Source organism: Spermophilus citellus (assembly GCF_964194105.1).
Source record: "Spermophilus citellus genome assembly, chromosome: 7".
Classification (NCBI taxonomy): Eukaryota; Metazoa; Chordata; class Mammalia; order Rodentia; family Sciuridae; genus Spermophilus; species Spermophilus citellus.
Genome location: NC_138188.1, coordinates 72,295,109 through 72,309,860, shown reverse-complemented (window position 1 = coordinate 72,309,860; position 14,752 = coordinate 72,295,109). Strand labels below are relative to the sequence as shown.

Here is a 14,752-nt window from a genome sequence, read left to right as displayed (position 1 = left end):
TAAATGATGGAATGCAATTTTGAACGATTGTGGAGGTCTTTTAATTCATGTAATTTAGTTTGTTGGCACTAGGAAAATAAATACTCATACCTTTTCTTTTGCTTTTAGGGTTTTCTCATTCAGCATTTACCTTTGGTATAGAAAGCCATATAAGTCAGTCTAATATAAATGGTGCACTCGTCCCACCTGCTGCATTGATTTCTATCATCCAGAAAGGTCTACAGTATGTAGAGGCAGAAGTTAGTATTAACGAGGTAAGGCAGACTTATTTCAAATACTAATTCTTAAATGTGTTCTTAAATTAGCTGTCATGTCTGTTTGTTTTCTCATTGTCTCTGACTTTAACTTCCTTGGCTTAATAGAAACGAAAGGGTATTATTCCTGTTGTATTAGATTGTTCAGGCAAGGCATGTTGGATCACAGGTATAAGGACTGTTATTTGTAACTTATTTTCCTTAATATGTTTTTATAAGTAAGCAGTAGGAAATGATTTTCATTAACACACCAGCATTGTATTGAAATACTGAGACCAAATTTATGGTGGAGAATTGGAAACTCAATGTTGTTTGGATATACCCTGATTTTAGAAGCAATTTATAATTGAAGCCAGCTCTTAACACTATTGTCTAAGATCCACATATGAAGTAATTTGTTTAGTTCAGGTGTCAGCAAACTGTGGTGCATGCATGAGGCAAATCCCATCTGTCCCTGATTTTATATAAATGTTTTAAAACACAGACACATTCATTTATTCTGGTATAGGCTGTTTATGACAGAATTTGGTAGTTGTAACAGAGCCTACCTATGAGGTCTAAGTTAATATTTACTAGCTGGGCTTTCACAGAAGTTTGCATACCTCTGATCTAAGGTAACATTTTCATACATGGATAGGAGTCAGAACATGTGGAGTTTTTTTCTTTATTTTCATTTGAGAAATTAAATTTTTCCCCTTTTGCTAGAATTTAGCTGAAACACTTATGATTTCTGTATCTGTGTTTATTAAATACATAGTATACTACATTATTTATGGATTTCCTCATTCCTATGACTAAAAAATCCATTAGTACTAATTGAAATATGTCTTTATTATCTTTTAGCACTTTCTCTTTCAAAGTATGCTTTATTGTAAGGGTGATAAGCAAGTTCCACCACTGGCCAGAGGTGGAATCTCAGTTTAGCCAACAAATTTTATCTGAATTTATCCTAATATTCCACACTGTATCTGTGTTGGTTTTAGTAAGTAGTTTGTATTTATGTTAAAATGTTTTTTTCCTCTGAATAATTCAGTATAATCTAATTCAGAAAAAATGTGCTGAATTTTTGTAACTCAGCGTGTTCTATCACATTACTATAGATTATGAGTAGTACATGTTCACTAGTAAGTGAACCAGGCTTCACATATGCATGTTCCTAACTAATTTGCATTGTTTCTGTTTCTTACTTGCTGCCCATTACTGTGTCTCTCTTTGTGCTCACTGGAGAATTTTATTAATTATGAACTTCCTAATGTTAATAAAGTGGAGCATTGGAAATTATAGCAATTTCATAAAACAGAGAGCGCTAGCCTATATTACTGATGGAACTTCTCAAACATCAGAGCAGCGAAGACTTAACTGGAGAGCTTGTTGGTCCCTGATTGTTGAGCCTGCCCTCAGAGATTTGATTCTTTAGCTTTGATTCTTTGTTTTTTTTCCCCTGATGCTGGGGATTATTGAATAGGCAAGTGCTTTGCGGCTGAACTACCCTCCACCCCTAGCCCTAAATCAACATTTCATATAAGCTACCAGCTGATGGCCTTGCTGTTGGTACTTGGGTAGTATTTTGAGTAGCACTGGGTTAAGGGATCCCAGCTGCCATTGACTAACTCTATAAAGTCTTTAAATCTTACTGTGTTTTCATTTCAGCATTAATAAAATGAGATGATTATATGGCATGATATCTGAAGCCTATTTCTGCTTTAATATTTTAATCAAATCACAAGGAACTTTATTTTCCAGCCAAAAATATTTTAAAAGTTTTTAGTTTCTTAAAGAAGTGTGATTGCTGCTCATTATTCTCAAGGATTGTTTCTATGACCCCCACCACCACAAATACCAAAATCTGTGAATGCTAAAGTCTGTTACATTAAGTGGTGTATTATTTGCAAGTACTACATATATCATACTTTCAATCATCTAAGTGCTTAGGATGATGTAAGTGCTATGTAAGCAATTGTTGTTCTGTATTGTTTAGGGAATAATGACAAGAAAAACATCTGTGCATGTTCAGTACATGTAATTTTTATCATAAATATTTTCTATCCACAGTTGTTTGACTCTATAGATTGGGACTTGTAGATACAGAGGATTGGCTGTATAATGTGGCACTAAGCCACTTAAAATTGTATAACTATTCCATATTGATTGTCTTTTTTGACAAACAGAATTTTAGAATCAAAAACCTTTGTACCATCTGGGCCTATGTTCTTATTTTCAGCCTTGACCTCTTATATTTCAACTGCATCTTTCCAGCATTAATCAACATGAAGTAAGTGAAAAGAAAAATTTGAACAGCCAGCTGGAGTTGTCTCCTAAAGTGTCCTTCTGTCTGTTCTTCCTTGTATGAGTTCTGAAAATGTCTTTCATGAAATGAAGATTTTCATTTCTGCTGTTGATTGAATATAAGTAACCCTAAATAGTACCTTTTATTTTTCCCCTCTCATGATTTTCTGTTTCCAGGATGGTACCTTGTTTGATGGTCGACCCATAGAGTCTCTGTCCCTGATCGATGCCGTAATGCCTGATGTAGTACAAACAAGACAACAAGCTTATAGAGATAAGCTTGCACAGCAACAGGCAGCAGCTGCTGCAGCTGCCGCAGCTGCCACCAACCAACAAGGATCTGCAAAAAATGGAGAAAACACAGCAAATGGGGAGGAGAATGGAGCACATACTATAGCAAGTGAGCTAAAAGTTTGTAGACTCCTTTTCAGGGAAAATATTTTGCTTTCTTGAAATGCCCCATCTTCTAAATTGAAATAACTTTTAACTGTTTCATTTATACCAGCTTGTTGCCCTAACTTCTATCATAGAGTTTTGTTTTTTAAAGCTCCACAAAGCTAGATTTATTTTATTGTTTTTATTTTCTTTAAAAATATTTAAAAACCCCTTCTTCTGCTTTTAAATGAATTTTTGCATCTGCATTTAGTTTGTAAATAAAATTTGCAAGGCTAGTTATTAACAAATAAAGTAAAGCTCTCACAGTGAGCTATAAAGGTGATTCTAAATGTTATAAGAATGATATCAGCAGCCCCTACTGGCAGAAACACAGAATAGTATTGCTATATATTACATTTAGTTCATACCATTTTATCATTCTAACCATGTGTAGGTTTATCTTTTCCAGTCCTTTTCTTCCTCATCCTTGCTTCCTTCATTTCTTTAAAGTATTCATATACATACTTTTAAAAAATAGTATCCTACTTAAGTTGGGAATTTATTTTCCATGTGACAAAGACTGTGTAGTTATAATAATGTTAAAGTTAACCTAACATAGCAATAACAAAGTTACATTGTATATTATAAAAAGGAAAACATTGCTTATTAAGTACCCACACCCCCCTTGTGTTGTCATATTACCTAACTGGAGTTTTCTACTTGTTCCTCATGATACAGATAATCATACTGATATGATGGAAGTGGATGGAGATGTTGAAATCCCTCCTAATAAAGCAGTCGTGTTACGGGGCCATGAATCAGAAGTTTTTATCTGTGCCTGGAACCCTGTTAGTGATCTCCTAGCATCAGGGTGTGTTTCTTATAGTGATTTTACAGTACCTTTCTAATGTAGATTGCTGAATGGATAACATGTGTTGTGTTGTTTAAATTTCTCAAGAATTTTCGTTGCTTGCTTGTTGTCATTTTTGCCTCAGTAAATTTTTATTCCTTCATAAGAAAAGTAATTTTAGAGGCTTTAATTAAACTTCATACTTCCAAGAATGCTTGGGGGACTTTATTTCCATCAGGCTTTATTTCCATCATTTTCTTCATACAGTGAAGAAAATGATGGAAATAAAAATCCCTAATAGTCTATTTTTTAATAATACCTATTATTACGATATTATTAATAGAATATAAATGTGTTGTTTTGATTAATAATAGGATATACATATGTTGCTTTGATTCTGGGATTCTTGAGAATTTAAAATACATTACGTATTTTGTAGGTCTGGTGACTCAACAGCAAGAATATGGAATCTTAGTGAAAATAGCACTAGTGGCTCCACACAATTAGTACTTAGACATTGTATACGAGAAGGAGGGCAAGATGTTCCAAGCAACAAAGATGTGACATCTCTAGATTGGAATGTGAGTATCATCATACTGTTCATGATGGATGTACTTACTCTAGTATACTTGGCCTCTTAGAGTCTCATTTCTAATAGGGTTTTTCGATTTGTTCAGATATTTTTGGATTTCATTAAATAGTAACAAGTGGGAGTCCCACCGAAATATGGTGTTAAAAACAAAAAATGGCCCTGCAGTAGTCAGACCAGGGTTCAGGTTCCTAGCTCTTCAGTATATCTGAAAGCATAACTTGATAAAATTGTTACTTGACTGTAAAGTAGAAGTATGAGAATTATACTGAGATAAATGTGTAATTGATGAAAATCCTTAGCATAACATAATAAAACCCCAACAATGAGTTGTTTGTTGGAATATGTGTAGAAAAACATTTTACATTTCTCATTATACTATGAATTGATAATTTTTTTTAACATTTATTTTTTAGTTGTAGATGGACACAATACATTTATTTTATTTTTTTTATGTGGTGCTGAGGATCGAACCCAGGGCCTCATTCATGGTAGGCAAGCACTCTTTCTCTGAGCCACGACCCCAGCCCTGAATTGATAAAAAATTTTATTGCTAACTCTCTTTTACTGATCAATAGTCCAGATGACCTCCAAGGTTTATTCCGGCTGTAGAAGTCTTATAATTCTTTGATTCTCTATGTGATTCAGAATTTTTTAGGATTACTTGGCTACTCTGGCTTACCATAGTGTGAGATTTCATTATTGATACATCTTTAGTCTTTCAGTATCAAAAATATTTGTTACCTGTACAACCCCTCTCATGATCAGGAGTCTTTTCCTCTGCAAGTAAGCATCCTTTCTTCCTCTGGCCTCTGTATTTTGTGGTGCTCTCCAAAGAATCTTCTAGGGCTATTGATGTGGTTCAGTGGCAGAGTGGCATCTGTGAGGCCCTAGGTTTGATCCCCAGCAAAGTTGGGAGGTGGGGAATCTTCCAAATCTTTGTGATGTTTTTTTGTTTTGTTTTGGTACCAGGGATTGAACCTGAGGGCGTTTAAGCACTGAGTTACATCCCTAGCCCTTTTTATATTTTATTTAGAGACAGGGTCTTACTGAGTAGCTTATGTCCTCACTAAGTTGCTGAGTCTGGTCTTGAACCTGCAGTCCTCTTGCCTTAGCCTCCTGAACATGTGCCACCACACCTGGCCCTGATCTCAATCTCCGGAATGAGATCTATCTTTAAAAAATGATTATTCTGTAGACGAACTCTAAATAGGGCTGAGGGGTGGGAGGGAAAGGGAGGGGGCATGAGGTTAGAAATGATGGTGGAATGTTATAGTCATTACTATCCGAAGTACATGTATGAAGACACAAATTGGTGTGAATATACTTTGTATCCAACTAGAGATGTATGAAAAATTGAACTCTATATGTGTAATAAGAATTTTAATGCATTCTCCTGTCATATGTAAATTTTAAAAAATTAATCAAAAAAAAGATTATTCTAGCTAAAGATCTCAGTTTCTGTGGGATTCTTCCAAACCCCATGGCTAGACTTTTTTAACGTTCAAATCCAAAATTTTCAGTAATGTCTTTACCCTTTTTCTGCTATAAAGTATATATTGACAGTTATAAAAATTCAAAATTGTTTAGCACATTGCTATTATTTTTGTTATAGCATTAAAACTAAGAATTATCTTTTTGCTCCTCATTTTATTTTAGGTAAAAGCCCCTAAAACTTCTTTTGTTTATGTGACCCAGTGATTATGTCAGTTTAATGAAATTTGCGGTTTACACTAAAAAGGATGGTTAATGAATATTCATTTGTTCAGCTTGGTGATTCTGAACTGTAAATTATAGTTATATAAAGTGTGGGCTTTTCAAAAAGGAAAAAATAATATATTTTCTTGGCTGAATGGTCCAAGAATAAAAACATTTGGGAACCTGTAGTTTAAAGGAAACTTGACATTTTTACTTTTGGCTTCAATGTGGCTCCACTTCCTCAGATAGAACCCCGAGGGTTCCAGATGCTAGCAGAACTCCACCTGTCACTTTCCCTACTGCTCAGTGGCTTGAGGGGTCTGAAATAGGCAATCTTGTTTTGAATATCCTTATGAGAAACATCAAGAAGTTGCTAAGGAAGGCAGGATTTCTGTATGTCCAGTAGTATTTTCCCTTCCCAGCAATAGTCTTCAGTGCACTTTTACTATTAAACCATCAAGGCAAGACACAGCAAGGAAATACAAGTTTAGAGAAATTTTATATGGATTTTTCTTCATGGTAAGGTACTCCTAGGCAATTGTATAGCCTGCACTCTCTGAGTGTTTTCCTTTTGTTGCCCTTTGATTAGTAAATATCTCATAGTGGGAAGTTATTAACAAAGAAAAGAAACAGTGTTCTAATAATTTGAAACAGCAGTATTGTTTGGAATACATACCTTATTTAGATAGTAAAGGATTTAAAGGAGGAGTCACAAAAAGTTCCAGTTTTACTTAAATATTTTGGAAGATTTTGATTTTTTTCTTAAATCGTTGTAAAATTCGCAATCTTGATGTCCTTCCCAATCCTCCGCCCTGCCTCCCCCTTAGTCATGTACATACAAGATCGCAGCAGACCTTTGGACATGCATGAGAAAAACACTGACCATTCTGCCCCATAGTAGTTACTGTCTTTGTTCAGATTGAGTATAAAGCTTAGAGAGAACACTAACTTCACAGCATGAAGGGTGTTATGTACTTCTTTGGTGGCATTCACAGATAACCCTGTTAGGTTTTTAAGCAGAGAATGTTAAGAGTAGGCTGTACCAGGAATTTAAACATGAATTGTTTTTAATAACAATTAAATGGCCTTTCTGGGTTATATATTGAAGAAAATGTGTTTCTCTTACAGAGTGAAGGTACACTTTTAGCAACCGGTTCATATGATGGATTTGCCAGAATATGGACTAAAGATGGTAAATGAAGTGTGTTTCTTTTTACAACATTATTGATCTGAGTTACAAAGTTTGAAGTAATTTTAAAGTTTTTGATTTTGAATTTTAGGTAATCTTGCTAGCACCTTAGGGCAGCATAAAGGCCCTATATTTGCATTAAAATGGAATAAAAAAGGAAATTTCATCCTGAGTGCTGGAGTAGATAAGGTAAATGCACATTAAACTAAACTCTATAAAGGTTAATGTATTACATAATATAATTGAAAGTAATATTTTTTATTTTTTGCTAATCACATAAATAAAACATTCACATTTCGGAAGTTCAAGTATGAACTTATGATAGAAATAGAAATGCTTTCTTAGGTCAACTTATTCCTGAATCTACTCATTTCTTTCTTTCTTATCTGTATGACCATTTCTCTCTCTCTCTTTTTTAAAATTTATTTTAGATGTTGATGGACCTTTATTTTATTCATTGATTTATATGTGGTGCTGAGATTTGAACCCAGGGCCTCACACATGCTAGGCAAGCGCTCTACCACTGAGCCACAACCCCAGCCCCATTTCTCTCTTATTGGAATCTGAAACATAAAGAAATAACATACCTTTGCTCCCCTAATAAATCTGTTCAGCGAATATGGCTCTGGAGTGATTCCAAAGCCAATCCTAGAGGCAGTCTGTTATCCTAGAGCCAGTATGTTAGCTGAACTGTTGCTTAATTGAAACTGTAAGAAATGCAGGTCTTGTCTAGTTGTCTTTACCTAACTAGCTGGGTGAATCTAGGTGGGCTAAAAATATGGCCTCCATCCAACTTTAGTTCCTTAGGTCATGCCCTCCACCAAACCTCAGAATAACCAAGGGTTTGAGATTAATCTAGGAAAGGACATGTTGTTAATAATTAACTGTGTGTGATGTTAGGGAAGTAGGTTTGAGCTTTATATTTAGTAAAAATAAAAAAATGATAAGAAGAAAAGAAAAAATATGGGATAGGAAGAAGAAAGTCAGTCACTACCATACATAATATTTTAGTTCCCTGGAGTTTTGAGAACTGATTTCATTATTAACCAATAATTTGCCACATTACAACTCAACTGTTATTAGAATCTTATGCTAAATACTCTATCACAGTGGAGTTTGTTAGGTAATCCAGTAATGCCTACCACTTTCTTGACAATCAGTAATTTTTATCTGAAGTAAGTTGATTAAAAAAAGAAAAATCACAAGGGAAAAATCAAATTGCTTAATGATCATTTCCTTCAAAAATGGAGTGTATATAACATTGTTTGACTTACTGTTGGGGTAAAATAAATTGTTCAAAATTAAGTCCAAACATTTCGTACTGCTTTGATGCACTTAGGCATTTAATTTATATATTCATGATAAACTCCTTTTAACTTCATAGCGAAATTTGTTTTTCTTTTAATCTTAGACTACAATTATTTGGGATGCACATACTGGTGAAGCCAAGCAACAGTTTCCTTTTCATTCAGGTAAATCTTTGCAATTTACATAAAAGCTGGAGCTTTTTTGCATTTTTGTAATTTAACTTTTAGTAGCTTATAATTCATTTAAAATCTTGAAATATCAAATACTAATCTTTTTACTAGTCCTTCTAGGAGCTGATATTCTATGACATTCTGATTGTTAATTGTCAGAGTATCATAAGATGTTTTCTGTGAAGTGTACCATAAAGAAAGCATCTATAGCCTGGTACAATTGGGGATGGTTTTATTTAATGGAAAGAACATAGGTTTTTGAGTGAGAAGATCTGGGTTTGGATGTCATTTCCACTTCACTCAGCAAGTTTTATGAGTGAGCAAGTCACTTAACCTTTCAGAGCCTCATTGTCACTATCTGTAAATGAGGGATAGTAATGTTTATTTGCTATGAGGATAAGAATAAATGGTGCATAGGAAAATGTTGTATAAACTTCTATTAATTTAGGTATTGTTGTCATTTTCTTGTTTTAGATATGTAAGTTGGACTCCTCCTGTATACATGAAATAAAAAGCCAGGCTTTTCAAGTGTTGTTAGAATTGTTGCATCTTAGGTAGATTTCTCTTTTAAAAAATACTGATTCTTCTTGCATGGTGTGGACCCATGTACCAGGGCATGCAGCTTGATGAGTGAGACAACTGAATTAGTACCCTACTCCTTTTTAGCCTAGAACCTTTGTGCCTGTCTTCAGTGGATTTCTTGACTGAAGTAACCACGTGAGGTTAACTGCAACGAGATATCTAATGATTCTCAGAACAGTAGTTTTAGTACAAACTGATTTGGCTGCTGCTTTCATGATTTTGTTGTGGTTAGAAAGAGTTTTGATCTAGAGGCTAAGATATAAGATGGCCCTGGTTATTCTCAAATCTTTAGTAACATTTCCTTTCCCAAAGAGACAGTGGCATAGCATCACCTTTGAAGGCAAAACTTGCAGCATCAGGCATTTTACTTTTTGTCTTTTTTAGTTTACTTCGAGGAGACAAGCCAAATAAGACACAAAATGATTTTTCTGTAGTATGTGAATAACTTGATTTGCAAGTATTTGTTAAACATTAAACACTTTTGCTTGAGTGAAGCTTATGCTGATAAGCATTAGCTCATCAGTTTTGGCTTTCCTGATTTACTTTCTTTTTACCTTCACTTCTAGTCAGCCATCTCCCAGATAGGATTCCCTTAGGCTTCTGGCTATTCCTCAGAAGTTTCTCATATACATCCTAGGACTAATTAAAGTTGAAATTATGTTTACTAGTTACCGTGTAATGAATACTCATTGTACTAGAGATGGTCTGCTTTGTGTGTATTATTATTGTTTATTTGTTGTTGTTTAGTACCAGGGTTTGAATCCAGGATGCTTGACCACTGAGACACATCCCCCGTGTCACGTGTCCCCCCTTTCTCCCACCCCCCATTTCTTGAGACAGGGTCTTACTGAGTTGAGGACACTGGTTTTAAACTTGTGATTCTTCTGCCTTAGCCTCCAGAGATGCTGGGATTACAGCAATACACCACTGCCCCTGGCTTGTGTACATTATTCTCATGAGCATGATGAGTAAGATAGTATGGAAGTCATATTACATATGAATTTATTATATTTTGACAGAAATATATACCATTGAAACTGCAACCACCCTGAAGATAGTGAATACATCAGTTACCTTGTAAAGTTTCCTCCTGTACTTTTGTGGTATCACTCTCCTATCCCCAGGCAACATTGATAATGTTTTTGCCATGGAGCTTAATTTATATTACATAAATGGAATCACTGTACATACTTTTTTTGGTCTGGCTTTCACTCTGTGTAATTATTTTGAATTCTTCTATGTTGTAATAAATATATTCCTGTTTATTGCCACTAATATTCTTTTATGTGGCTGTACTACAGTTTGTTTATACAGCCATTGAAGTAAATTTGTGTTTCTAGTTTGAGGCTATTAGAGACAGAAATATTATACATATTCATGTACAGTATTTACATAGGCATGTATTTTTATTTCTTCTATGTGAATAACCAGAAGTAGAATGGTAGTTTCTTATCAAGTTAAAACACTCATCCACTAAATGATATAGCCAAACTGTTTTAGGAAATGGTTTACATTCTCACCCTTCCATGTGCTTTTCAGCACGTAGTATATAGTTATTTTTTAAAATGTAGCCACTCAAATAGTTGTGTAGTGATATCTCACTGGTTTTAATTTGTACTTTCTCATGATTAGTGACACTAAACTTCCTTTCTTGTGCTTTTTGTCCTGTCTATATCTTCTTAGTGAAGCATCTGTTCAAGGCTTTTTATTTATTTAAATTGGATTATTTTTCTGTTAGTGTTTGAGTTGTTCATATTTCTTGGTTACAAGTCCTTTATCAAGTTTATACTTTGCATATTTTCTACTAGTCTTTGACTTATCTTTGCATTCTTTTTGTTTTAATCTTTGCATTCTTTTATCAGTGTTCATCAAAACCAGTAGTCTTAATTTTTTTTTAAGTTATAGGTGGACACAATATCTTTATTTTATTTTTATGCGGTGCCGAGGATTGAACCTGGTCCCGCATGCATGCTGCTAGGTGAGCAGTCTACCTCTGAGCCACAACCCCAGCCCCTAGTTTTAGTTTTGATGAATTCCATTTATTTATTTATTCTTTATGTATCATGTTTTCAGTGTCAGACTAATCTCATTTTTCTTAAAGTGGAAGTTGAGTTCATTGAATTTTTTTGGTTTTGGAGGGGGGTGAGGCGGTGGGTTCAGGGATTGAACTTCAGGGCAACTCAACCACTGAGCCACAACACCCTTAGCCCTATTTTGTGTTTTATTTAGAGACAGGATCTCACTGAGTTGCTTAGTGCCTCTATATTGAGAGTTCATTGATTTTTGAGACCTTCTTTTGTAATAGAGGTATTCAATGCTTTAAATTTACCTTTAACTAGTATTTAATGTCCTCCCAATATTTGCCATTCTGAATTTTTTATATATAGCTTGTGTTTTTATTCAGTTCAGAATACTTTCTGCCTTAATTTTTATTTCTTCATTAACCCCATGGGTTATTTAGAATTGCATTACTTGGCTTCTGAGTATTTGGGTATTTTCCACAGGTCTCTCTAATATTGATTTTGAATTTAATTCCATTGTGCTTTATAAATGTCATTAAGATCAATTTGTTTGATTAAGTTAGGTTGACCCTTTATTATCAAGTTAATAACCTTTCCCCAGTTAATATTCTGTGCTTTGAAATCTAATTCTGTGTTAATAAAGCCTTTCTGACTTTCTTTTAATTGGAGTTGGCATGGTTTATATTTTTCTCTATTTTGCTTTCAATCTGTTGATCTTTATAGGTGTGTCTGACATAGATAGCATAGTTGCGTCCTGCTTATTCATTCAGTCTCACATTCTCTGCCTTTTCATTATAATATTTAGACTGTTTACATTTAATGTGATTTGTGATATGGCTACATTTAAAGTCACTTTTTTCTGTTCTTTTTATTTCATTTCTGCATCCATCTGTATTAATCGAATATTTTTATGATCCCATTTTTTCCTTCCATCTATTAAGTGTAATTCTTTGTTTTATTTTAGTGGTTGCATTAGGATTTACAGTACATACCTTTAATTTATTACTGGTTGTCTTGAAGTGATATTTAAAATGGGATACATATTGAAGTAATTGACTTATAGCTACCATTTCCTACATACTTCATTCCTTTGCATAGGTAAATATCTCCATCTGGTATCATTTTTTTCTGCCTTAAATAACATTTCTTACAGTGCAGGTGTGCCAATTATGAATTCTTTAGCTTTTAACAATCTGAAAAATTCTTCATTTCTTTTTCTTTTTTTTATTTGTTTTAATTAGTTATACACGACAGTACAATGATCTTGACATATCAAACATTTGAATCAGATGGGATATAATTTCTCATTTTTCTGAGTGTACAGGTTGCAGAATCACCTTGGTCATGCAGTCATGTACATACCCACAGCAATAATAATGCCTATTTTATTCTGCTGTCCTTCCATTCCCCCCTTCCCCTCCCCTCCCATCACTTCTCTCTACCCAAACTAATGTGACCCACTTCTTTTTTTCCCCCCCTTACATCTTCATACCTGAATTCTGTATAACAAAGGGGCTCTCCTTCCCTCTTCCATGCAATTCCCCTTCTCCCTCCCTTTCCCTCCCACCGCTCTTTTCTATCTAGAGGTAATTTTCTTCTCATGCTCTTCCTCCCTACCTCATTTTGAGTCACCTCCCTTATATCAGAGAAGACATTTGGCATTTGTTTTTTTTGGGATTGGCTAACTTTATTTAGCATAATCTGCTCTAATGCCATCCATTTCCGTGCAAATGCCATGATCTTGTTATTTTTTTAGTGCTGAGTAATATTCCATTGTGTATAAATGCCACTTTTTTTTTTATTCATTTATCCTTTGAAGGGCATCTAGGTTGGCTCCACAGTCTAGCTGTTGTTAATTGTGCTGCTATAAAATTGATGTGGCTGTGTCCCTGTAGTATGCCGTTTTTAGGTCCTTTGAGTATAGTCCGAGAAGAGGAATAGCTGGGTCAAATGGTAGTTCCATTCCCAGTTTTGCAAGCAATCTCCATACTGCTTTCCAAATTGGCTGCACCAATTTGCAATCCCACCAGCAATGTATGAGTGTGCCTTTTCCCTGAATCCTTGCCAACATTTATTATTGACTTCATAATGGCTGTCATTCTTACTGGAGTGAGATGGTATCTTAGAGTAGTTTTAATTTGCATTTCTCTGATTGCTAGAGATGGTGAGCATTTTTTTGTGTATTTGTTGATTGATAGTATATCCTCTTCTGAGAAGTGTCTGTTCATGTCCTTGGCCCATTTGTTGATTGGGTCATTTGTTTTTTTGTTGTTTAACTTTTTTCTTTTTTCTCTTTTTAATGTGCTACTATTTTCTCTTTGTTGATAATTTGTCTTTTTTCCTGTGGCTGGTCTTAATATTTTCCCCATTTCACTGATTTTGAAGAATTTGAATATGTTGTTTCTTGGTATTATTTTCCTTATGTTTCTTATCATTGAAGGTCATTAAGCTTCTTGGATCTTTTGGTTCATAGTTTTCTTCAAATTAGAAAAAATTTTGGCAATTATTTTTTCAAATTTTTTCTTTCCTTTCCCTAACTCCTACATTTTTGGGGGTTCTTACATATTAGTCTGCTTCAAGTTGTCCCACAATGTACTGATGCTGTATTCTTTTTTCTTCTTTCTTTTCCCCCTTCTTCTTCCCTTCTTCCTTTCTTCCAGTGTTTTCTGTTTTTCACTTTGGATAGTTTTCTGTTTTCTATTTTGGATAGTTTCTATACTGCCTTTGGGTTCACACATCTTTTTAGCTTCTAGAATACATTTTATCCCATCCACTACACTGTTCATTTTACTTGTAGTTTTCATCCAAGTTTGATTTAACATATTATATTTCTTTACTTTTAAAACATGTATATATCCCAGTGCTTTCTTTCTCAGGAAGCCATTATAGATGTATGCTACCAAGATGAAAAAGGCCTGGAATTTAGAAAATATAAGATCAACTATAGAAGAGAGGTAAAGGGAATTTCTGGGCTGATGCTAGAAGCAAATTTCAGGATGAGAGTTGGGCAGCAGGATTAGTTTACAATCAGCCCTGAGAGGGGTAGGATGACAGATGGCTCTAGGGGATGGCTCCATGAGAAAACCAAATGAGTAGTCCACCTGATGTGTCTGAACCAGCCAAGAGCAGATCTACTGCTGTGGCAAAGAGGTGAAGGTTAAAACAATTCATAGTTATATAGAACACTAAACAAGCAAAAATATGAATACTATTCCTGGGAAAACAAAATGTGTGCAAGAAAAAAATAACATTGTAGTCACCATGTTACTTAGTTATAAAAAAATAGCAATATCAATAGTGGAAGGGCTAGGAGAGTGCTTGCCTAGCAAGCACAAGGCCTTGGCTTTTATCCCCAGCACCTCAAAAAAGAAAGACAGACAGACACACACACACACGATTTACATTATATTAACCTAATAAAAATGATAAT

At 34.4% G+C, this 14,752-nt stretch overlaps 1 protein-coding gene across 3 annotated transcripts in view; it reads left to right on the top strand.

Moving 5' to 3' along the window:
• Nucleotides 1–14,752, top strand: part of TBL1XR1 (TBL1X/Y related 1) — a 154,339-nt gene that overhangs the window by 116,067 nt on the left and 23,520 nt on the right. For all 3 annotated transcript variants that reach the window (XM_081301145.1, XM_081301147.1, XM_081301146.1), the window contains 7 exons: nt 109–254; nt 2,718–2,940; nt 3,654–3,786; nt 4,205–4,346; nt 7,181–7,244; nt 7,333–7,430; nt 8,653–8,713. In XM_081301145.1, the coding sequence (XP_081157271.1) occupies nt 109–254; nt 2,718–2,940; nt 3,654–3,786; nt 4,205–4,346; nt 7,181–7,244; nt 7,333–7,430; nt 8,653–8,713 (867 nt within the window). The remainder of the gene's footprint in view (nt 1–108; nt 255–2,717; nt 2,941–3,653; nt 3,787–4,204; nt 4,347–7,180; nt 7,245–7,332; nt 7,431–8,652; nt 8,714–14,752) is intronic.